Source organism: Pongo abelii, chromosome 6 (assembly GCF_028885655.2).
Source record: "Pongo abelii isolate AG06213 chromosome 6, NHGRI_mPonAbe1-v2.0_pri, whole genome shotgun sequence".
NCBI lineage: Eukaryota > Metazoa > Chordata > Mammalia > Primates > Hominidae > Pongo > Pongo abelii.
Window position 1 is genome coordinate 50969859 of NC_071991.2, and position 24860 is coordinate 50994718.

The 24860-nt window shown below is 44.0% G+C and overlaps 2 protein-coding genes across 3 annotated transcripts in view; both read right to left on the reverse strand.

Moving 5' to 3' along the window:
- Window positions 1–24860, reverse strand: part of BMPER (BMP binding endothelial regulator) — a 249313-nt gene that overhangs the window by 213402 nt on the left and 11051 nt on the right. For both annotated transcript variants that reach the window (XM_024250401.3, XM_063726025.1), the window contains exon 3: window positions 3313–3412. In XM_024250401.3, the coding sequence (XP_024106169.2) occupies window positions 3313–3412 (100 nt within the window). The remainder of the gene's footprint in view (window positions 1–3312; window positions 3413–24860) is intronic.
- On the reverse strand, window positions 7661–8434 carry LOC134761703 (uncharacterized). The gene has a single exon (XM_063725811.1). It carries the CDS (start codon window positions 8432–8434, stop codon window positions 7661–7663), a length of 774 nt encoding a protein of 257 aa, XP_063581881.1.

Consider the following 24860-nt stretch of genomic DNA (forward strand, 5'->3'; position numbering starts at 1 on the left):
CAAGAACAGTCAAAAGCTTCAGCATGAGCATGCAGGTTCTTGTTAGAGGACTTATCAGAAATGCAGCTGCTACTGCTGTCTCAGAATTTCTGCTACCCACTGATCTGTTGTTGTTTTGTTGTTGTTGTTTTCTCCTATATGAATGCAGAATGCAAAAGAGTTACAGAGAGGTTTACTGGGATTCCTTGGGAGGCCAAACCCAGATTGGGTGAACACTCAGATCTGAGGGGCCTCGGGGAATGCCCTCCCAAGGGTCTCCCTCCAGTCCTTATTCCTTTACTACACAAGGCTCTTTGGTTTTAGCTTCTTGCCTTTACTCACATTCAAAGCTAAAAACCAAGGTATAACCTAACTGCCCAAAAATGTGGAGAAACGACCAAATGAATGTTGGTACACTCTTACAACAGAATCTTATGCATCTATTAAGAACAATATGTCCCAATAACAGAGATGTTATGCCCTAATGTTAAGTAGGAAAAAATATAAATAATGCAATATGGGTAGCAATATATCAACCCTGTAAACACTTTTACATGGGAAAATACAGAAATAAATATATCAAATGATAGCAATTGTTGTTCCTGGATGGTGAGACTGTATTTTTTTCCTGCTTTTTCACAGTTTAGACTATTTTTTGAGGCTTCTCCTATGAGCATAAGTTACAATTCCAATAAAAAAAAAAAACTCACCAAAATACTGGGAGTCTCCAGTATTTAAGAGTGAACAGGACTGTGTCCCTTAAAACCCTTGAGACAAGCACTGTATTATGAGGTAGAAAGAGAGAAAACAAAGGGTGCATATTAACATCCACCCCAGGGCCCCTGAAAAGTCAGACTCACTGTATTAGTTCATTTTCACACTGCTACATAGAACTGCCCAAGACTGGGTAATTTATAAAGGAGAGGGGTTTAATTGACTCACACTTCAGCATGGCTGGGGAGGCCTCAGGAAACTTACAATCTTGGCGAAAGGTGAAGGGCAAGCAAGACACCTTCTTCACAAGGTGGCAGGAAGGAGAAGTGCCAAGCAAAGGGGGAAGAGACCCTTATAAAACCATCAGATCTTGTGAATAGCAAGAGAACAGCATAGCGGAAACCACCCCCATGATTCAATTACCTCCACCTGGTCTCTCCCTTGACATATAGGGATTACAATTCAAGAAGAGATTTGGGTGGGGACACAAAGCCAAACTCTATCACCCATTCAAAAGTCCCCGTCATGAAGGTCCACCTTAGGGCAGGGCAAGATTCTTGACCTCCCCCCAAATGCGCTGGGATTTCCATCAGAAAGAGAACTCAGGACACTGCACTCACTGGCCTATTCTTGGGTCCAGATTGGTTAGAAGAGGCTTATCATCTTAAGCCCAAAAAGAATGTTCAGGAAATGTGTTTGTCTTGGGTATCTCTTTCCCTTGAAAGATTAAGATAAGAGGAGGAAAGAGTGGTGATAAAGGAATTAGCAGGTCAAGAAGGAAAGAAGGCTACACACTACAGCATAAGAAAGCTCCCTTCTGCACAACCAATCATGGAGAAGCAAACCGAAAGCTTGTCAAGCATGCGAAGGGCACCAGTAATGCTTCTATTACCTGAGAGATGTTGACATGCAGTATGGTGAATGCATCTTTCCATGTTGGTCCCTCCAACACAATTGTCCTCGTTTTTTCTCTTTTTTTTTTTTGTTTTTTTGTTTTTTGAGATGGAGTCTTGCTCCGTCACCCAGGCTGGAGTGCAGTGGTGCAATCCTGGCTCACTGCAACCTCTGCCTCCTGGGTTCAAGTGATTCTCCTGCTTCAGCCTCCCCAGTACTGGGAATACAGGCACCCACCACCACACCTGGCTAATTTTTCTATTTTTAGTAGAGACAGGGTTTCATCATGTTGGCCAGGCTGGTCTTGAACTCCTGACCTAAAGTAATCCACCCACCTTGGCCTCCCAAAGTGCTGGTATTACAGGTGTGAGCCACCATGCCCAACCTGCTGTCCTCACTTAACAAATGAGGTGATGAGATCAAGAAAGGGTACATGTCTCCCCCTACTCACATGGAAATGTGGTGGATGAGTTTCCTGAGGCTTAGGACAATAGACATTTATTGTCTCACAGTTCTGGAAACCAGAAGACCAAGATTAAGGTGTCAGCAGGGCATGCTCCCTCCGAAGGCTCTTGGGAAGAATCACCCCTTGCCTTTCCTAGATCCTGGTGGCCCTGGGCACTCCTAGGCTGGTGGCAGCATCACTCCAGCTTCTGCCACTCTTTGTGTGTCTCTGTCTGTCTCTGTTTCTTCCTCTTCTTATAAAGACACCAGTCACATTGGATTTGGGGCCATCCAAATTCAGCATGACTCCATCTTAATTAACTATATCTGCAAAGGGCCTAGTTCCAAACAAGGTCACATTCTGAGCTTCCAAGTAGATGTGAAATTTGGGGAACACTCTGCCACCCAGTAAACTTGGATTCTGACTCGGCAGGGTGACTCCAGAGCCCACACCCTGAACACTGGGCTAATGTTGCCTCCTGCGTGGCCCCACACTGTGAAGCGCTATTGACATATACACGGTGTGAAATCCCCAGGGAGCTGACGATTTACATGAAACCACAGAGGGGGAAAATCACACCACTGCGGTATCCATGTGGGCTTCTGGAGGCCATAGAAATCTAAAGGGGAACGTGGCAGATGAGGGCTGAGCACCTTGAGCACAGGCAGCACCTGGACAGGTTGGGAAAAAAGACCCGCACTAAGGCCAAGAGAGAGGTGAGACTGGGAACAGCACATTCCAGATGGAGCATGGGGCTGGAGGGTGATGGAAAATGAGGCTGGAGTAAGGAGACGTTAGAGATGCTTCAAAGACAGGTGGAGGGACTTAGATCTAATTTGGAAGGAAAGGAAAATTTTAATGAGGACCAAAATGATAAAATACAGGCTAAAAGAGTTCTCTGGCAGAGGTGGGCAGGGTGAGTGTGGAGCCTGGAAAAACTGAGTGTTGAAACTTGTTGACAAAATATGCTCATGTGCACGTGTACAAATATGCAGGGGCATGGTGGTTGACTCTTCTCTACGACATTTTAACAACCTGCCTTAGAAAATAAACCAAATATGAAGATGCTCACATACTTTCATCCCTCCTCCAGGAGAGCCCCCTTCCTTCCAGCCCCAGACACACGCATACACACAAACATACACACACACACACCCTACTTCTCCTCCCCACCCATGTGCACCCCAGCCAAGAGCTGAGTGAAAAGAAAGGTGAGAGAAAGAGAAATAAAAATGCCTGAAGCAGCAGCCAGGAGAGAAGACGGCCAAGACATCAATCACCTTTGCACTGTTCACAACAGGCTCCCCTCTGCTTGACGGCCAGGGCACAGTCTCGGGACAGCACGGGGCACTTCTCTCTCTTACATGTCACTTCCTTGTTCTAGACAAAAAGAGACATGAGACATTTGAAATAAACATCAAACAGAATTCCCCAAATCCTAACACACCACAGAGGTTTTCCGAGCCCCACTCTTATCTGGCCTTCACTTGGCAAGAAAACGCTGTGAGAGCAAATAGGATTTTGCTATCTCTGAAACAGAAATACCCATCCAAGAACACAGGACTTTGGAGATCAGAGTCAGATGAGAGGAGATGAAAAGTCCCTTCTTTTACAAAGCCAGCTTCACCTAGATAACCGATTGCCAAGGGAGAAGTTCTCTCCCGCTCCTTCAGATTCTAAGGTTTCTTTTTAGTACACACTACAGAAACAATAATATTTGTGTAAACCATATTTTGCCTGTTGGGCTACCTGGGCCAGGACTGCATCGTGAGAACAAAAATATTTTCACATGGCCGTCCAACAATCCTTAATAGTAGAGTGCATTAAAATGCAGCAATCTAAAGTTCCAACTCAAATAATGACAAAGTTGAATATTGGATCGGCTTGGTAAAAGAAAAAATAATATTCTACATACCAAGCAGAGACATGGACGTCAGTGTTTTGTAGCTGTGGGACAGCTGTGTTATATTAGCACTTATGCTAATGAACGTGTGGTGAACATTTGCATCTTTGGTTTTTTCCCGAAAGGTTAGCTGTTAAAATGTCTTAAAGAAGATACAAACATGATGGATATGCCTGTTTGTATATGGATTGTATGCACCTGAACCAAAAATACTGTCTCAAAAAATTCAACAAAATGTGAGATTTATCAAGTGGCGACCACATGCCACGTGATGTGGCTTTCATTCTCACTAAAATTCTGTGAGGTCAGTATCGTTATCCCCATTTTGCAAACAAGAAAACTGCTGCTCAGAGAAGGTAGCTGACTTTTCCAAGATTACCCAGCTTTCCAGAGGGAGAGATGGAACTCAAGATGAAGACATAAATGTGTGCATACCTATGCCCTTCCCTGGATAACAGCAAGCACTACCAGTGCCTCATCTGGGGGCAGGTTGGAGAGGAGCAACTGGCCGGCTCTGCTCACCTTGAAATGAACCTAGAACTCTCTTGGAATATGTATTAATAAAGAAGAAAATCAAACTCAGCCCTGATAACAAATTTGAGAAGATTCTCAAGTGTACCCAGTATACCTCCATGTCATGAGACTCTGAAGATCTCACTATTTCTTGCTCAGAACCAAGGAGACACATGCGAGCCTGCAGGTGTATGTGTGTGTGCATGTGCATGTGCATATGCGCCTGCGAGCTTGTGTGTGTGTGTGTGTGTGTGTGTGTGTGTGTGTGTGTTGGAGTCTGGGAGCCCAAGCCAAGCTCGTGCACCACAGTCCAACCCCAAGGCAGTTCCAAAATAAAATGTGTCCACCTTCTATGCTGCCCTGAAATTCCCTGGGAATTCCAGAGCTTAAGATGCTCCCAGGGTCTAATTCTAAAATAAATCCACGTTGCCATCCCCTCTCCTTTCAAAGATCAGAACATCTGTGAGTCCCAGAACCCCATTCCCTCTGACTCACAGTCACGACTGCCTGAAAGTGAGTTCTACAGGGAGGGTTGGGCCTTGCCCTGCCCACAGCTGTTTCCATATCAGCCCTGTTATTTCCCTGCCCTCGTGGCTTTTGCAAGGCCAACTGAGGCACAGAAACAATAAGCCACGACCGGTGTTGCTCAAACTTGTCCACTGAATGGCACATATAGAAAACGACACTCATTTCTGTTAAGGAACACTGGAATTAATGTGGTGAATATTCTCCTGAAACTGTCTTAGGACTTGTCTGACACCCAGAGAAAGGACATCAATCCACAGCCACCTGCACCCCGCACCTGCAGGGGCTGCTGCTGCTGTTTTGTTTCTTCATTTACTGGTTGTCCTTATGATGGGAGGGTGACCTGAGTCATCCAGTCTCTCTCTCTCTCTTTCTCCTTCTCTCTCTCTCTCTGTCTCTTTCTCTCTTTCTTTTTTTGGGATCTGTTACATGGTAAGTGCCCTCAAGGGACTGACCTCATTTACTCTTAAAATCCTGTGAGACAGTGGCCCTCATCCTTAGCTGCACATTAGAACCCCCTGTGGAGTTCTTAACAAAGACTGCCACAGTCTCCCACCCCCTGAAGCTCAGATCTGGTTAATCTAAGGACCAAGCATGGGTATTTGTCCAAGCTCCCAGGTAATTCCAATGTTCAGCTAGGGTTGAGAACCACTGCCGTCAGGGGAGAGTATTTCTGTGGCCACTGGGGCTGAGCTGGGATAAGGAGCTGTCCACAGTCCCTTTGTGAACAGCAGACCTACAATCTGAAGCCAAGCATACTGGCCTCACGCTCCACAGAACTCCTTCCCTCACCCCCTTTTCTCCATGATAATGGTGGCATCAAGGCTAACTATAAGGCACAGCCCTTAGATTTATTTTTATAATTTTTTCTTAAACTACAAAGGTCATACATTGTTACGGTCACCATTCAAAATAAAGAGACATATTTTTTAAAAATTAATAATCTCTCCCAACTCCCACGGAAGTCATCAAAGATAGCCACCAGGTATGTATGCTGCTGGTATTGTTGACAGTGACTTCGTTTTGAAAAGCGTAGTTCTTGCAAGCTATATTTTATACCGACTCTCCCACCCCAGGAGAATTGTGAAAGAACTTCATTAACAGAGCTTCTGTTACCAGGACTATATGGCTTTATGCATGCAGCAAAACTGGCTGCAACCTGGCTGCGGCCTTAGCCAAGGGCCACTCCCAAGCGCATCTCCTCTCTGAAGGGAAGAATCTTCAGATACAGAGAGTTCAAAGCTCTCGGGGCAGTCAAAGTGATGACACAATCTGGGATCTGATAAATAGGAAGGCACACACTCGCTTAAATATAGGAATTCTGCTGACTTAGAAACCTGGGAGCCAGTCAAAATCCATAACAGGATCCCAAGATTCATAATAAATAGCTTGTAATTACAGTCCAGCACAAAAGTTATTCCAACCAGATGGTTTGTAGATTCACATCTGGATTTTTTTTTTTTTTTTTTTTGTACACACACATAGAACAAACCTAAACCCTAGCTGTAGGTTTAGTGGGTTTCTTCCCCCTCTGATTACACTGGGAGTTTTTAAATATTCTATCAACGGTCACATTGGTACAGAACTGCCATATCTGATCATTGCCCTGGTGTCTGATTGGTGTGAATGTGGAGTAGTCTTTGGAATCCTGGGCCTTCCAAGAAAAAAATTTAAAAGCTCAGGGAATTGCTGGTGAGAGCTTGATTCCTCCATTTTCTTAATTGAGTCCAGCAGCTACAGAGTAAATTCAAACACAGGTTAATTAAGACCACTCCATTCACTTTCCCAATTTTGCCAAGAGACAAAAACACTTGTTCTTGAGCCAGTGGCTCTGGTGAGAAGTGGCACACGCAAAGCCATGCCTTCAGGACTCCCTCACCCCCTGGGCTGCCTCATCCCCACATGCACTACGTGTCACCACTGTGACTCAAGGTCAGGGCTCATTCCGTTCACATCTTCATTCAAGAAACATTTTCTAATACTGGCTCACACTTACTGAACTCATTCTCTGTGTGTTCAGGCTCTGTGCTAAGAATCTTATGTGCATTTTTTTCACCAAAAATTCCCAATGATGGCCATCTTACAGAGGAGGGATCAAAGTTAGGAAACTTGCCCAGGGTCACCCAAGACACAGATCTGGAATACAAATAGAGGCCTGTCATTTAAATGCCTTACTTTGCGACTTCCTAGGCATTCAGAATGCAGAAGAGAACAAAATAATGATCCTGCCCTCAGGCCCCAGGGGAGATTGGTGCCTTCCTGGTAGCTCCAGACAGGAACTCTCTAACGTGAGCAGAGCAACTCCAGGGGCCTGTGTCATGGCCAACCATGGGAGGGTCTGCAGACACCAGCTGTTTTCTGGTAACAAGGAAAGTTGTCCCAATTTGGATATCAACAGAGATGTGCCTATCATGCCTCTGAAAGCCAGACTGGCATCCTCAAACACATTTCCCCAAATCCCAGCTTGAGTTTGAGTCTCTCCAGATCTAAACAAGAGAAATGGTAGCAAAAATACACTCAAGGAAAAGGTCAGAATACTCAAAAAAAAAAAAAAAAAAAAAAAAAAACCTAACCAATGAATAAGAGCAATAAACCTCACTGCATCTTTCATTCTCAGTCTCCCGTGTGTCCCTCTTCCTAGGGTTGCCAGCCAGTGGTCTACCTTTGGTCAAAGGCGTCTGTCTGCATTACCGCCTTCTTTCAGGAAGATAGTTAACCGATTCTTTAACATTGATCAAATACATCCAAACCCAAAACGTAGCCTCTGGAGGCACATTAAATGAAGTGCCAACATGAAAAACTAAAAGGGGGGCATAGGGAGTAAAACATTTTTTAAAAATCAACATGACTGGCAACAAAGCTCTATAAGGATTTGAGCCAAACCACAGCTCCCGCCGCAAGCCAAGTTCAAACAGGATTCCGGCAGCCACCTTGCTGTGTCTGAGATTTGCCACGAGATGGCAGCACAGAGTCCCCGGTCTCAGGAATTGCAGCCCTGAGATCGCCAGAGCCTTGGGAGTATTTCCCAGTGTCTGGTGGAGAGGGAAATGAGCTCTCCCATGAGCGTAGGGCGGAGGGGTACAGAGAAGACAGCAGAGCACCACTGTAAAACCTTCTTGTGTGCTTTCCTCAATCAGAAAAACGTGCTTTTGAGATGCTTGTGTTCTATTCCAAGCCCCAATGTCTTGAACGTATTTTTTTTTCAAAGATTCTTCCAGAACCAATACTAATATGGAATACGAAAAGTATTCCTTGACCTTTCGTTTATAATAAAAAATAATAGAATCAAAATCTGGAGAGGAAAACGCAGCAGCTAATATGATGAGGGTAGTGGAAGGAGAAATGTCTGCGGGCGGATCCTTCATTTTTAGACTATGAAACACCATCACAAATCTCTTGAAATAAGAGTGAAAATGAAAATACCTCGTGTCTGCCTGCTGATCGTCCATTTGGTTAGCCATGTTGAAGGTGGCAGATCAACACAAGACCCTTCCCCTAGACGATGGCATTATTTTCCCTCCATCCCTGTCTCTGATGACAGCAAAGCCTGCCTGGGAGGCAAACAGCTGTCATTTGGCAAACTAGCAAATTCAAAGTGACAGATCTTTTTTCAGGAAACCAAGAAGACTGTGAGGTTGTGGTATTTTTTTCTGCCCAAGTGAACAATGCTCAATATGTCAATGAAGCACATGGGCCAGGTAGTGTGACTGCTGGGAATAAAGCGGCGGAGTCCCCTATTATTCCATCCCGGTAGTCTTTTTTGGGGAGGAGCTTACAGATTTTCCTGCCTTCAAGAATTCCCCGCCAAAATACAAATACCCCTGGGGGTAGACCCACATTCATCCCAAATAGCCAATTTCCTGGGATAGATGCCCCAGCCTGGTGACTCTGAGAGGGAAAGTTGCTTAGCAGTGGAGACTCCAAAGCTGAAAAACAAAGCCTTGGCACACGTATCACTATACTCATTGCTGCGGGAGGGAGACAGAAATCATGCAGCAAGGTTCCTAGTCTCCAGAAACCTACAAGCTCTTGGGGAAAATAAGACAACAGACAACAGCAGATCACACAAACACTGCCATGTAACTTCTGGCACAGTGAGAAGCACGAAAGAGAACTTCACCTTGATTCGAAAGCCATCACCATTGCTGAGCACAAATAGGACACTTTGATGCTTACTCAAATTTTTATTATCAGAGAACTTACACAATAGTGTTCCATGTGGAGTGTCTCAAGATGGCTCAAATAGGAATTTGTTGTTAGGAATATGGATGTCTTGTTTCAAGTGCCCCAAGGAGGAGGGAGCAAGGGAAGCTGATCCCACATCAGCATGTATATTCTCATTGGAATTTCTAGTCTCTCTATGTATGAAGTCAAAGAGGTCAACTTCTCCTTGAAGTATCCCCATTGTAACCCAATTCCAGATCCCAAAGAGCCAAAGAGAACTTTTTAGCCCTTTTGAACACAGGTCACAATTTCTCCCAGGCAATATTATACCACTTCTCATAAACAGAAGACTAATACTTCAGGTTTACGTAGCACCTTTCTTCTAAAGATCTCTGTAGACATTATTTCATTAATCCTCACAGGTTTCTTAAGATTTGCAGATGGAGAAATGGCACACAATGAGGCTGTCTCAGGTCCCTCAAAGAGGCAGCTAGCAGTGGACCTGGGAACAGAACTCAGTTCCCAGCCTGGCTTATGGGATCAGCTGGGAAGGTTAGTTTGTAAGGCACAGCACTAAAATGTACAGAAGTATCATATTCAAATTAGGTTAGCTCCAATAGGCTGTTAAGACTTTAGGAATAGACTAGTACGTAGTTAAGCTAGTCTGCAAATTTTCTGGACAGGCCACCTGGGCCAAACAGGCGAGGTCTCCTGCCACGTTTCTGCCCTAGTACAAGGTAACCTATGAGAGGTGCCATGGAAGGGATTACCCAGGACTTGGGTAAGCAGACCAGACTTTAAGCCAAGGTTCTAGAATGAAGAGACGGAAACAAAAGCTGAAAGAAGAAGTGTGTTGGCAGCAACCAAAGACCCAAAGGGGCAAGATTTCATTGCTTTTCTTTGAGACAGGGTCTTGCTCCATCACCCAGGCTGGAATGCAGTGGCACAATCATGGCTCACTGCAGCCTCAACCTCCCAAACTCAAACGATCTCCCATCTCAGCCTCCAGAAGTAGCTGGGACTACAGGCATGCACCACCCGCCTTGCTAATTTATTTTTATTTTTATTTTTTTGTAGACACAAGGTCTCACTATGTTTCCCAGGCTGGTCTCAAACTCCTGGGTTCAAGTGATCCTCCACCTCGGCCTCCCAAAGTGCTGGGATTACAGCTGTGAGCCACTGAACCCAGTGAGATTTCATTGCTTATCAGCAGTTCTGATCATTGGAAATTGTAAAATGAAGTGATGACCTCTCTAGAACATTCGGTCAGGGGAAATCCTGAGCAAACGAGCATGAACTCACAGACAGGAGAGAATGCAAGCTTGTACCTGCTCCAGCCTGTCTCCTTTGGACAAAGTCTGTTCTCAGTCTCTTGGAAAATAATAATGGAGCATGGGTAGGGGGGCCCTGAGATAGCCCAGTGGTTGCCAATGGCAGTATTAAATTTGATTGATGATTTATTATTTTAATTAAGCTTTTGCTTGCTCATTCTTCATTACTGATAGTAAAATTAACTTCCCCATAACGCTTACACAGAAATATCTGGAAGAAAAAAATAAAAGGCAGTTTGGTCAGCCACAAACCCTAAGTGTACAAGTCCAAGGCTCTGGGTCATGTCTCTCAACTCAACAGAACTTGAAAAAAAATAGAAAGACAACATGAAGAAAACCATTTCTACAATGAAGAACATGAAGCTGAAAGGGAAAAGAACCCAAACTCCCCAGCTGAAAGAAATGGTTTCACCCAAGACCTCTTTCCCAACTGAGTTTAGTCCAACAGATGGGAGGTGTCAACTGTGGCCTTTGCACAATATACCTCAAGCCTTTAATGTAAAGTGGCATTTCCAGACCTTTCTGCAAGCCCAACCTCCACTGCTTTTGCAAATCCCTTCCATAGTCAGGGCCACAAACAAAGCTGATCCATCTCTAACCAAACAATGAAGTAACATACTGTTTTTCCAGGCAGGTTGCTGAACTATTAAGAATAATAACACCTGACATTTATAGAAAATCTATTATATGCCCCACCATGCTGAACATGTTTTGTGTATTTTGTCATTTAACCTTTGCAAACAAGCCTGAAGAAGGCACTGATTTACCTCCCACCACATCTTATAGGTAAGTAAACTGAGGCATGGAGAGGTTAAACGGCTCACCCAGGTTTACATAGCTAGCCAGGGCAGAGATTCAAACCCAGGACTCTGATATCAAAGCCTATGATTTCATCACTATGCTATATAGCTTCATTTAGAGGCTAAATGAGCCACCTTTCCCTTTCAGCTAAGAATTTAAATGTTTGCCTTTGTTAAGCACCCCATTTTCAGACCTTTATAAACCTTGGTGCTTTATGGTTTCATTTTGAACACAGAAGTAAAAAGAGTGCCTTTTAGGAAAGACAGATTAAGTCTCTGACTTAAAAACTCAAAACAAGTCCCAGTCGCTGAGTGCCTGGTCATTTGCAAGGCTGACCAAAACCTGGACCCGAACCTGCCAAGTCCTCTCATTTCTTCTTTGATTTGAGCAGAAGGGTGTACTCTCCTGGGAGGCTTGCAGCATCCCACGGCCATAATTTTGTAGACTTAATGTTAAAATGTCTTGCAAGAACATCACGCAATTCATTGCACTCCATCTGGGAGTGTTATTCTTTTTCCCTCCTGTCTAGGCTCAACGAGTCTTTACCCCAGAGACCCAGGCCCTGGCAAACACCGCCTCCTCTGGCCCAGCTCACAGTGCAAACTCTGAACAAAGCTGCCCTTGAAGCCCAAACATTTAAAAAGACTTTATGAAGCCCACTGGGGCCCCCCGATTATTTTGCAACAAGTCATATCCCATGAAGAAATTCACTTCTCTGCAACACAAAACAGAGGGAGATTAAAGAAAAAGGCAGGGGGGTGGAGGAAAGAAGTAAGACCCCCTGCGGTTCTGTCTGGCCAGAATCGTGTCTTTTAGTACCCATATCCCCTACAAAGACGATGTTCTGATGATATATGGCCCTAATACATCACTAAATGACAGTGTTCTCCTGATCCTATACCTTGAAAATATGACACGTGCCAGCAGAGGCAATGGGGGATTAATAAGGAGGCCCTTCTGATATTTACGTTACCTAACTCTTCCACTTTTTTTAATGGGCTTTAGTTTGTTGGAGGGATTGTTTTGGGTCCTATTCTGTTTAAGGATTTAGGTCTGGCTTTTTTTTTTTTTTTTTTTTTTTTTTTGGCTTTTTCAAGAAACTCACAGAACAAAGAAACACAGGCCATTAGAGTGTCCTGGCTGCTCAAGCAGAAGTCTGATTTAAAACAGGGCAGTGTCAAACAGCTCCTCATTCTGTTTAATCATATTTTGAAATAGAACCAAAACATTAGAGATGGCAGAACACAAAAAAAACAACCACCAAATAAAAATAGTAGCCCAAAAGAGAGTAGCACTGCCTGTTTTTTATTAGACTGCACATCGTATAAGCAAAGGGTCTGCTGGCAACAGCACATTTGGGTAACTGGAATGGAGGGAACACGCAGAGCCAGGGATCGAGCCCCATGGGCCCTGCCACAGATGCAGCTCTGCCACCGTGCTCAGTTCCCAAAAGCAAACCAAAAAACCAACAGGGAGGTTGCATCTCACTCTGCCAGGCGTGTGAACCGAGAGGGTTCATGGTGGCGTCCTGCCTTTACTGGGCCCAAATGCCTCAGTCAACCCTTCTCTCTTCCTAACAGAAGAGACTCCAACAGCTGGGATGTGGGATGGGGTCAGTGCTGCAGAGAACACTTCCAAAAGACTCCTGGGAAGAATTTGCAGGCCAGGGGTGAGGGAGAAGGAAGCCCTGAAAAGCAATGCGGCTTCGCACGCAGGAGGCCCGGCTGCCTCCTCAACACCTCTGGTTATTTTACACTGCTGGGCGCCCTTCAGCACATGATGAATAATAAATCTGCTTCTTCCTCTGCACAAAAGGAAAACAAAAAGGAAAGGGGCGATGAAATTCTATGAATATTTTTATACCTTTCTGGTGAGTTCTTTTGAACTAAGTAGAAGATGATGAACCACATTTTGGGGGTCCAACTCCAACTACCTGTAGGATCTGGGGCTCAGAAGGCATTAGTGGGGCTTTCCAGTCCTGGGGTGACAGTGCAGAATCTTCTGGCCAGGTTAACAGGGATTTTGGAGGGAGTAGGGAGTGGGGGTAAAGAGTTTAAAAGTGGTAATAATATTAGGTAACTCCATAGGAAAGCTCGAGACCTGACATTAAAGAAGGTGATAGCTGGAGATATTATTTTGATGGTCCCTTTCTTGACTTACTGCAATATAGGAAGATGGGCTGTCTGGTATCAAAAGAAAGATGACTCAATTTTCCTTTTAATTATGTAAAGAAATGACTCTCTGTCAAGGGTAGAAGAAGAGTGAGCACGTACAAATCACAGAAACAAAATGTCTTAGATTCCCTTGGCAATTGGTGGTTGCAAAACCATATCTTTGTGAGGCCAGCCCTGGAAGGTTGTCACTCTTGTCATCAGCACATGTCTCCTTCCTGGATAACGTACCTACCGTGAACCCACCAGGTCCTCAGGTGTCCCTCATTCCTGTGGGTCAACAACAAGCCACAGAGCCAATGAAACAGAAGATTTTTCACGGATTGCCCCGTGAAAGCCCACGCGCTGTTGGGAGTTACAAAAATACCTGATCTTGACAAGTAAATGGAGCTGACATCCATGGGAATAGGCAGGGCGGAGGAGCCGCTCACAGCCCATCTGTCATTTTGACAAAGTAACTTTCTGGTCACCAGTGAGACACTCTTAAAGACATCTGCACAATTGACCCTGACCACCAGCAATCACAGAGCCTTTCAAAGGTACCCCTGGGACGAAAAGCAGATCAGCTTTAGAGCTGGATCCTGCAGTCCTCCCTCTGGGTAACAGTAAGAGCGGGTTGCCATCTCAGTTGCTGGAACGATCTCTGCTCCCAGGCTATATTTACATTGGTACCAACTACAGAGGTTGTCCAGTTAGCCCAAGTAATGTCAGGTAGGGAAGCAAGGGAATAGGAGCTCTCTAGCTGGCTAGAAGTTCGCAGAACTGAAAATGTCAGCCTTGGACAGCGTCCCCTGTGTGAAGGCAATTCTGTGAGCTAAGGTTTGTCTGACTCATTCACCAAGGCCATTAACACTGTGTTCTCTTCACCAAAGCTTTCCCAAGGGTCACATGCAGATGTCAGAAAAAAACTGGAGAAGCCACAGATTTATTTCCTTGGTTTAGAATGTAATTTTAATCCACTAGTGTCCATTTGCAAACTCATTAAACCATCAAAGAAAGCCAGATTTGCACATAATGCATTTCTGAGATTAAGGTGTTATAAAGAAATGAGAGTGGCCAATTACACACAAAATATTATCAACATAAACTTGTTGCTGAAGGGATTCACAACATGTCCCCATTTTTTAAAGGAAAATATCAACCATAATTAGAACCCTTAATCATTAATTTTAACAAGGGTTCCATCACAAAACGGCTTCCAGAAGCTTTAGCATATCTAAAATAAGGCAAAAGTTTCTGCAGAAAAACAAATGGCTATTAGAAACATGTGGCATGGGGCTATAAACTTGGATTTTTCTGCAGGTTAATCACTGCAGATTTCAGATCTATCTGACCAAAAATCCACGAATCTGTTTAACTAATATTTTTGAGCCCCTACGGCAGGCCAGGTACTATGCCAGGTTTTGATGGGAACAGAAAATATGAATCAGACACATCTTCTGCCCTAAAAGAGCTTACAATCCAAAAGGGAGAGAGACTAAAGCATAAACACAGCACAGGCACCTCCCATGTTGCAACACGAGGGGCGAGAAGTGCTGGTTACCAGCTCAGAGCTCAGACGCGAGGCAGGAATTGTCAGTTTTGACCAAATTCCACTGCCACAAACTCCCTGAAATCATCCAAAGTTTCTTTGTTCTTTAGACACTACGTGGCCCACTGAAATGAGCCTTTAAAAAGTTCTGTTATACAATTATCTCACTGAGACAGAATTTGACCTACATCTGTCAGCATTTTGGGATTGACAATTCACAAATGAATCTCCTTCTTTGATGACATTCCAGTGCGCTCCAAGTGAAGTATAGCAACCTCACTTGGTATTTTGAGCAATAGAACAGTTTGTTTCACATATATCACAGGAAAATAAGGGGTGCTTATCTTGTGCCATGATTTTCTTGCTCTATGAAATTGTAATATTTAACACACTTTGCTAGTCTTTCATCTATGTTTTAGGTAAAATATAAAACATAACATACTGGATTTTAACTTACATTCTAAAACCAATAATTATCATGCTACCAAGTCCACCATGAGTGGTAATATCTATTTTTAAAAAACAGTTTTCTATAGGAAATAATTTTATTCTAGAATTATATTGCTCATTGCACAGTTTGTTATGATTACATTAGTGCTCATTGGAGACAACTTTTCATCTTTCTGTGGATTTGTTTAGTTTTCCCACCATCAAACATGATACCCAAAATAATGTAAGTTATAGAAAGGGCAAGTCATCATGACAGAAAAGGCAAAGTTTAGAGTACAAAGAAAAGTTCATCATTTATTTTGGGGAAGAGAAATAGTTAGATCTTCAAATTACCAAATCAAAAAATTAAACCCAATAGCAAAGATGAATTTGCCCAACAAATATGCACTGAATGAGCGCAGCATTGTCCCAGGTACTGAGGGTACGAATGAACATGGGAGGGCCATGTCCCTACAGCGCTGACGTTCTAGCAGGGACGCCTGCAGGGAACACACCCACGCATGATCTCATGGGCACTGGGGAGGGCTCTGAGAAAATCAAGCGGGACAGGGGAACAGAATAACAAGGTGTGAGGCTGTTGGGAACAGTGATCAGAAAAAGATCCTTTAGGCCAGGCGCAGTGGCTCACGCCTGTAATCCCAGCACTTTGGGAGACCAAAGCAGGTGGATCACCTGAGGTTAGGAGTTCAAGACCAGCCTGGGCAACATGATGAAACCCTGTCTCTACTGAAAATACAAAAATTAGGTGGTGGCGCGTGCCTGTAATCCCAGCTACTCAGGAAGTTGAGGCAGGAGAATCGCTTGAGCCCGGGAGGCAGAGGTTGCAGTGAGCCAAGATTGCGCCATTGCACTCCAGCCTGGGCGACAGAGCAAGACTCCGTCCTCCCCCCTCAAAAAAAAAAAAGAAAGAAAAGACGCTCTATTAAGGAGACATTTACTCCTACACCTCAGTGAAGGAAGGAGAATACGTCAATATATTGGATATGTGTGCTCCAGGCACTGGAAAGAGCAAAGCTCCAGTGGAGAGGGGGTTGGGTATCCCGTAGGAGTGAGGAGGAGCCCAGCCCGCAGCTGGAGCACAGTGAGAGGGGAGGTTGCTTTGGGAGCTGAGGCCAAGATGGCGTCCGGAGTCGCAGCGCACAGGGCCGTGTAGGCAGTGGTTATTCTTCAGTCTGGATTCCGGGTGAGAGGAGAAGCCACGGGAAGATTTTGCTCAAGTATGTCAAATAATTTGTATACTTTCAAATGGTCACTGGTTGATAACATATTGTCCGAAGTCAAGAGCAGTAACAGGTAGTTAGAAATAATCCAACGTATTTTCAAGACCATACTGACAAGAGTTGCTAATGAATTGAACATGGGATGTAAGAGAAAGACGAATCCAGGACCCCATGGTTGATGGATGGCCTGAAAAAATGGAGCCATGCAGCTTATGTCACTGGCTGGAGCAAACTAGGTTTAAGGAGTGGTGACAAAGGAGATCTCCATTCAGGCCATTTTCAGTTTGAGATGCCTGCTCAACATCCACGTGGAGACACCAGGTAGACATGTGGACAGATGCAGCTGGACTGGAGGTGGGGGTGTGGGAACATAAATGTGGAAACTATCAGCATACCAGTGGTTTTAGGCAATGGATCTGTATAAAATTGCTCAGGGTATGAATATAAATAGAGAAAACGTCTTGGCTGAATCCTGGGACCCTCCAATATTTAAAGTTTGAAAAGATAAGGAAGATCCACCAAAAAGAAAAATACACCAATAAAACATAATTCTTATAAGTCCATCACACAAACGCTGAGAGAGCGCCATATGTATGAGCCCTTACCCACACAGACACATAAATATGTGCATGAACAACTGTAAGTGACCCTGGCTGCGGTCATTACATTAATTCAGTGACGACCAGAGGTCACCTTCTATCAGCACCTGCCACTGTGCCAGGTATTTTAGGGACCAAGATACCCCAGGATGGGAGGGTTGCTACCCACTATTTGAGGCTCACAGGAGAGGCTGCCTAGACTACTGCTGGCCACTCCTTACTCCCACTACTACTAATTATCACACCTTCCAACCTACGTCTCAGAGGAAATCTGATTTGACTTAAGTTTAGGAAAATTCTGGTTGGCTAGAAGAGCTAAGAATTCCAGGGAAAAGTTGTACGACCAATGTCCCCACAGAAGAGGGCATAGAGCCACTAGAGCTTAGTGACCAAAGGCTGGGTGAGTATTACAGATAGGTATGTGGGGCAGAGGGGACATTAAACACTTGGGAGTAATAGAAAAAAAGGGAAAGGGAAAATCTCTCAGTTTAAGTTTTTCTTCTCTATTATACTGAGTCCTGAAGCCAAAGCCTGGGAGTGAACAGAGTCCACAGTCAGAGGCCTCTTATAATGTCTCATGCCAAAAAATGTGGCTCAAAGCTAGGACCGTGATATTCATCTACAGCAGGGTAACTAAGATTCAAGGATCTAGGGAAGAGTCTACACATACAGGCAGGCACTGGCCAAGAAGCAGAGAAGCCAAGAGACCCCACAACCATCTTGGGACTCACTCTGGAAGCGAGTAAGAGACAGAGGTCAATGGAGAAACAAGCTAGCAATGTGTTGCAATTTTGGGATTAGTACTCCTCTCTGTACTTTCAACATAATATTTCCTTCCCACATATTAGAAGGTTGTTAAAGTTTCCCCTGGGCATCATCTTCACCAGGCTAAATTATATCAGCACATCATCATTAGTAAAAAAAAAATATTTACTAACACCCACCTGAACACTTGACACTGCTCCAAGCTAGCCCGTTAGCTAACCCCAGCAATCCTTCTCTTGAGCCTTTGATCAAGATCACAGGTGGGTCTCCACCAGCTCTCCACCAGATCATCCAGTTTTGCCTAGACAGCAGTTCCACATGGCACACTGAGGGGTGTCCAAGGGAAAGAATACAGTCATGGGTTCTTAGTTTCTATTTCTGGTTGGGCCAGTAAAGCCCCTTCCTCATCCCTCTTTTCTGCTTATCACTAGAGACCGAAACTAAAAACCATGACTTCAGGATTCTAAAAGCCTAACACAAAACAAAACAGAACAACAACAACAAAATAAGGTGAGTTGGACTAGCTCGTCCCTACAAATGTCTAACCGCCATGCTGCGTGGAGAAGGAACAGCCAGCCTGCTGTAATGCCTTTTGTATATTTCAGTATCAGGCTGAACTCAAGAATTAAAAGCTGAGACTGAGAAAAACTAGACATGAAACTTGGGGAATGGTGACATCATGGAATTTCTGCACTAATGACAAAGAAAGAAAATAACATGGTAAAAAATAATAAGGATGGAGATGAATCCCTGGAACAATGGAATGCCAGGCTAATTAAAAAAAACTAAGTTTAAAGGATTCCCATTTAAAGTATGGGAAACTGTCCAGCAACATGACCGGAATTCTGTGAAGGTGATGGGAATCAGAGCCTGGTTGGCTTGACTTTACACTCTCCCTCAGCAGGGAAAGAAAGGTGTGGGCAGAAACAGGGCAGCAAAAGGGAGAGCAGAAAACTAAAATTTCCCAGAATGGCTTTATTCTGCACAAGGAAGGAACCTGCTGGCTGTAAGTTGCCAGCCGAAGGAAACAGCTTCTTGCAGAGGTTTTGAGGAGTCAAAGGGGTTGGGGTGAAGTGGGGAGCTGGATCCCGCTTGACCTGGCCCTCAACTCTGCGTTGTTTGCATCTGGTTCCTCCAGATGCGGCTGGCCCACTAGGTCAGTCATAAAACCCTGGGTTTTGTGTCAGATTGCTCCATCTAGTTGGCCAACGCTGAAGAAGCAACAAACATAATGTCACATCAGCTTTGTCCTGCAGCTGCTACCCATCCCAGAAAGACCACAGGAAACAGAGTGTATCCCTGTGGGAATCCATCCCATGAAGAGACTGGCAGCAGCCCAGCAGGTCAGCCTGTCCCACCCAAAGGCACCAGGCAGGACCCTACCTAATTGGACTGCAAGGACTGTTGAAAACATAATCCGCAGGGAAGCTATTTGCTGGGTCTCTCTCACTGACCCCGGGGGGTATTCTCTCAACCCTTGTGGTTAGGTGGCATTCTCTGAAAGAGAGCTCTGTGAAGTCTGCCTGGGATTGGACAGAATTCTGGTACTTGAATTGCAGTCCCAACTCTCGCTGTAGGACTTTCGCCTTGCTTTTTCTTTTCTGAGCCTTAGTGAGCTCAACTATGAAACTGGTTTCTTAAGAATGCCGGCCCTACCTCACAGGGTGGCTTTGGGGAAAATGAAGTTTGGACTATCCCCAGCTTATGAATACAGTGTTTGTTCACAAAATATCTATTAAGACTTAAAGTTTGCAAGGCACTGTTCTAGATATTTTGATCATGAGAATTAGATGCTATTCCTACCCTGAAGCTTCAAGTCCAGTAGAAGAGAAAGTCATGTAACTAATCAATAAAAATTTAGAGGAGAGAGGAGTAAGGGTTATAATAAAAAAGTAACCAACATAAAGTCTTCAAGGAACAAGTGAGTTCATTCTGATTGGGTGACTAAAGGAGGTTTGATAAAGATGACATGAATAGGAAAAGAACACTTCAATAAAGACACCTAATGTGCAAGATAATTGTGTAAAAGTTCCACGAAAGCAACATTATGTAAATGATAGTTGACCTATTATAAAGTTTTACACCAATAACAGAATTTCAACTGTACCTAACCAAGATTTAAATATAAACATATATGTTTATGTTTATATTCATAAACCCTTCTCTTTCCATTACATGTCAGGTGGAAAGAGTGTTTCAAAAATTGGCCACTGCATAAAAGTCACTGGAAGGGTTTATTAAAAATGGAGCTTTCTGGCCAGATGCGGTGGTTCATGCCTGTAATCCCAGCACTTTGGGGGGCTGAGGTGGACAGATCACAAGGTCAGGAGTTCGAGACCAGCCTGACCAACATGGTGGAACCCCGTCTCTACTAAAAATACAAAAATTAGCCGGGCATGGTGGTGTGCACCTGTAATCCCAGCTTCTTAGGAGGCTGAGGCAGGAGAATCACTTGAACCCAGGAGGTGGAAGTTGCAGTGAGCTGAGATCGCACCACCGTATTCCAGCCTGGGCCATAGAGCAAGACTCTGTCTCAAAAAAAAAAAAAAAAAAAAAAAATGGAGTTTCCCTTGTCTGCACAGGAGCCAGCCAGATCTACTCCATCAGGATCTCTGGACCAGGACACAGGAAATCTACATTTTTTAGCCTTCGCTGGTGGTTCTTACACACATTAAAATCTGAGAGCCACCACTGCTGGGTCCCTGGTGGGAGAACAGAAGAAACTAAAGGCAGAATTCTAACCACTGGCTTGTTAACGACCTACAACTGTGTGAGAGAAGACAAGTAGCCAAATTGGCTACTTGAGGCAGGAAGGGGCAGAGGCTCAGGGAAGGGGATACATCGGGCAACAGAATTGTGTGTCCCTTGTCACTAGTGTTCAGGCTCCATTTTATGGGCCCCCAGCACACATACACAACTATTAGTTTCATCACACATTCATTCACACTTTCATCTAAGATTCTAATGATACAGGGTAGTTTCCAAACTAAAACCATTATCCAAATGTTATATAAATACATATATATATGTACACAGATACATAATCTTATAAAATCTAGCACAGTCAAGGACTAACAGGTTGCTCTGACTAATCAAATATTCCAAACAAGAGTTAATATCTCTGGCTTGCATAAGTTAATCAATTTTCAAAGAACTTTAAAGCAATAAAAGACATCTAACTTCAAAACTATCTCAACCATAATTTAATCCCCTTCTGTTCATGTAAAAAGCATTGCTCCTGTCTTGCAGTGCCTCAGGATATTATTAACATAAATGCTCAATAAATGTGTGCTGAGTTTAATGACCATCAATCAATCATTTGCCTACTCCAGTCCTGCAATGCCATTCCCACATTTCCTGCAGAGCTCCTACCATGTGCTCCCCACCTAAGCTAAGCGCTGCTTCTCCCCTCCCTCCCCCACTGTCCCACCACCCTCAGAGGGGTCTTGAGGATATACAGAACAGCCCATTAATTCAGAGTTGGAGGTTCACAGATTGAGAGGCATTTTACTATGATACCACATTTCGGCTTTAGTTTATGAACCCAGTGCAAATTCACTCAATTTAAATACCCCCTCATTCAGGTACATTGCAATAACCTGGAGGATTATATATCCCTTGCAATAACCTGGAGGATAAATATCTTCCTTGAAAAAGTCTAAAAGTCCTCAAAGCATACATTAGGTTGAACCACATAAAACTGCTGCTCCTATAGGTCAACATCAGACAACTATCACAAATTTCATAACTCTAAAATCTGGGGACTCTAGATTTCTGTAACATGACCCATTAGCATGCAAAGTAACTTAAGAAAACTTTTTTTGCCCTTGGTCAGTATATGGTTTACATGAAACAGAAAAAAAATTCACAGTTTTTAACAATTCCCCTACACACACATGCACCCATGGAGGAAAAGGAAGCAACACCATCTGGTACATGCATTTCCAGCACATCCCAGCAGGGAGATAAAAGGGCTGGTTCCTCCAACAGAAGCCACCCCAGACTAATGAGATGCACAAAAAGGGTAGATTCCTGCCCCCTTCCCTGCCAGCCAGCTCTTCCACAACTTCTGATTTGAGTCACCTCTAAGGGACAAGGAATTTCATCCTGGTACTCATCTATGTGCTAATGGAGCTGCAGCTAGCTGACCTCTGGTGGGTCCCACTGGGCACCAGAATCATTGTTTCACATGTGCTTGAAAACAGGAAATTACCACAACTCAAGTCTAATGGGCCCCATTCTCCCCAAGGGGCATAAACACAAGCCCATGGCAAGACCTTAACTGTTTTGGCATAGCGGCTCCCAAGTGAGAGAATATCTGCTTCATCTTTCATGTTCTCTCATTCAGGAAAATAGTGTTCCCCTGAGACCAAAAAAACACTGTTATGTGAATGTCTTGATGCTACTGCTTTTACACCATAAATCCACAAAGCAGGAGAGACCCAGCAGGCTGTGAGTGTCTCTGGAATTCATGAATTTCTGGGCAGTAAAGGAACAGAATGAGGCAGGCTTTATTGGAGGCAGAAGCTGCAAGCCCCACAGGCCACTGATGCAGAGCAGCCTCTGCCTTCTGAGCAAAGGGGGAGCAATTTTAGTATCTTGGCACAAATGGCGCTGTTCAATTAGAAAATAATGGAAACTGGATCCCCCAGTATCTCTTAATAAGACATGGAGCAATCAACACGGCGAAGAATGAAAATGTCATTCATTCATGTTATTGCTACAGTCCGTAGACATGCCTCAAAGAGGAACCTCAGAAAATAGGTTTTTAAAAGGAGAAAGGGGGAAGAAATTAAGATCAAGATCTTGGCCAGGTGTGGTGGCTCACTAATGTAATCCCAGCACTTTGGGAGGCCAAGGCAGGAGGATCACTTGAGGCCAGGAGTTTGAGACCAGCCCTGGTGATAGTGAGACCCTGTCTCTACAAAAAATAAAAATAAAAATAAAAGATGCTAAAAATGTTTCTTATAGAGGCCCAAAGAAATGGAAGAGCAGCTTTGGGTTTTCATACCTCCTTTCCATGGGCCAAGCTGTCCCTACTAAAAATAGCCTTTCTGAGGTCACCCACAGCCAAAGAGGCCAGTAGTGCCACCAGAGTGGCCAACTGACCACACAGAGTCTAAAAATAGGGTGCTTGGCCTATGCTGACAGCATTAGCAGCCATGAAAAATCATCTGGTCAAATACTATATATGTGACCAAGAATACAAGAGTTGTTTTGGAAAGGTGTGTTTTCATAAGTTAAAATGCAATGATCATTATCTTCCTTATTTGTATTCTATCCTTCTCTTTGAAGTGTCTCTGGGTACCATCATTTATCTGCAGATCCTCACTCAGAGTCATGTTATGTCTATTCCCTTGAAGCAGGGCATTTGGGGGACATGCTGTGGTCAGTAAAGATGCCACCCATCCCGCCCTCTCATTTTCTCTTGCTGAGTTACCTGCGTGAAACCTTATAATTGCCCGTCAGTTTACAGATCTTTGAACTTCTCATTTGGCAGAGGTAGGTTAGTACCACCCATTACCTAACATTAAAAAAAAGAAAGAAAGCTCATTACACTACACGACGTGTACATACAATAAAGCCTTTGTCCTTAAAAGAAAAACATAATTTTCAACAGAGTCAGCTCCCAGAAGCCAAGGGAGCTAACATCCAAAACCTAATATAAACATGAAGGCTTGTGTCAAGATTTCAGAGTTAGCCTCACTGAAAGGGGCTGGAAGTGACTGGAGAATGCCAGCTCCAGGGATCGGGAGACATTTTTCATTGTGACTTTTTGAAAGTGGAAGTCAGATCGTCCCAGAACCTTCCTTGTCTATACCTCCTGCCTTGTTGGGGACATTTCTGCTTTTGACAACAGTCTGCTTCTATAAAAGGGAATGTTCCTTTTATCACAAATAAGAGCAGATGTAAATATCAATATGATCTTATATTTTCAAATGTGATTACATTCCTTTCAAAAAAAAGACAGTGTTTATGTAATGACTATTTAGGATGTCTTTTATAGAGGAGGTTGACCTTCTGTGATAAACTTTCTGGGAGAATCATGTTTTGGAACTTGGAGTTCCATTCTGGGGGGGAGCTATCCCAAGTGTTAACAACCCCAACTATAAACAGGAAACTCCAGTCTAACTCCCACTCAAGTCCCAAGGTTGTGGACCTCTTGCTGAAGCTATGGAGCTGACGGAGATGACCACGACGAGGTTCTTACACTTTAAGACACCATCCCTTAAGATGTGAATTCGCCCAACTCACTACACTACAAGGCAGAACATGCTATTACCGAGAAGAAGAAGAAGCAGGCTCTTAGAGGAGTTGGCAGGACTTCTAGTCCCAAGCACAGAAGGCTGTATGAATGTGCAGGGCCCACATGTCCAAATCCAGTCACACCAGTTCATCTGGGCTTGCCCTTTCTAGAAGGAGGCCCGATCCCACAGGTATGCACTAGTGCCTGTGGTTTGCTGGAAAGCAGGATGCTGGCCACATCACACTCTTTAAAATGGAGAGGACTCAGAAGCTTCAGGCTCAGCAGGCCCACTGGTCACTAGTTTGACATTTTTGCCTCCTACCTGCCACTTCCTGATTTAATGGCAAGGACTGCAGAGGACAACTGGGCCTCACTGAGACAACAACACTGTGATTCGTTGTTTGTAAACTGGCATGAGTTAAGCAGGTGAAGCTTTGAAAAGAAAAAATAGAGGAGCAACCCATCTTCCTAAGCCCCAAACAGTACCAGGGTTTCCCATCTTTAACAGAAAAGCAGCAGTCACCTCTTCTGACCTTCCATTGTCTACCCTGAGAAAAATTCAGAATAAACACATTTCATAGGTGTTGACAATAAATTGCCATAAATAC

Coding starts and splice junctions, on each gene's coding strand:
- LOC134761703 (XM_063725811.1), bottom strand. CDS start 8,434: ATGGCTAACCAAATGGACGATCAGCAGGCAGACACGAGGTATTTTCAT.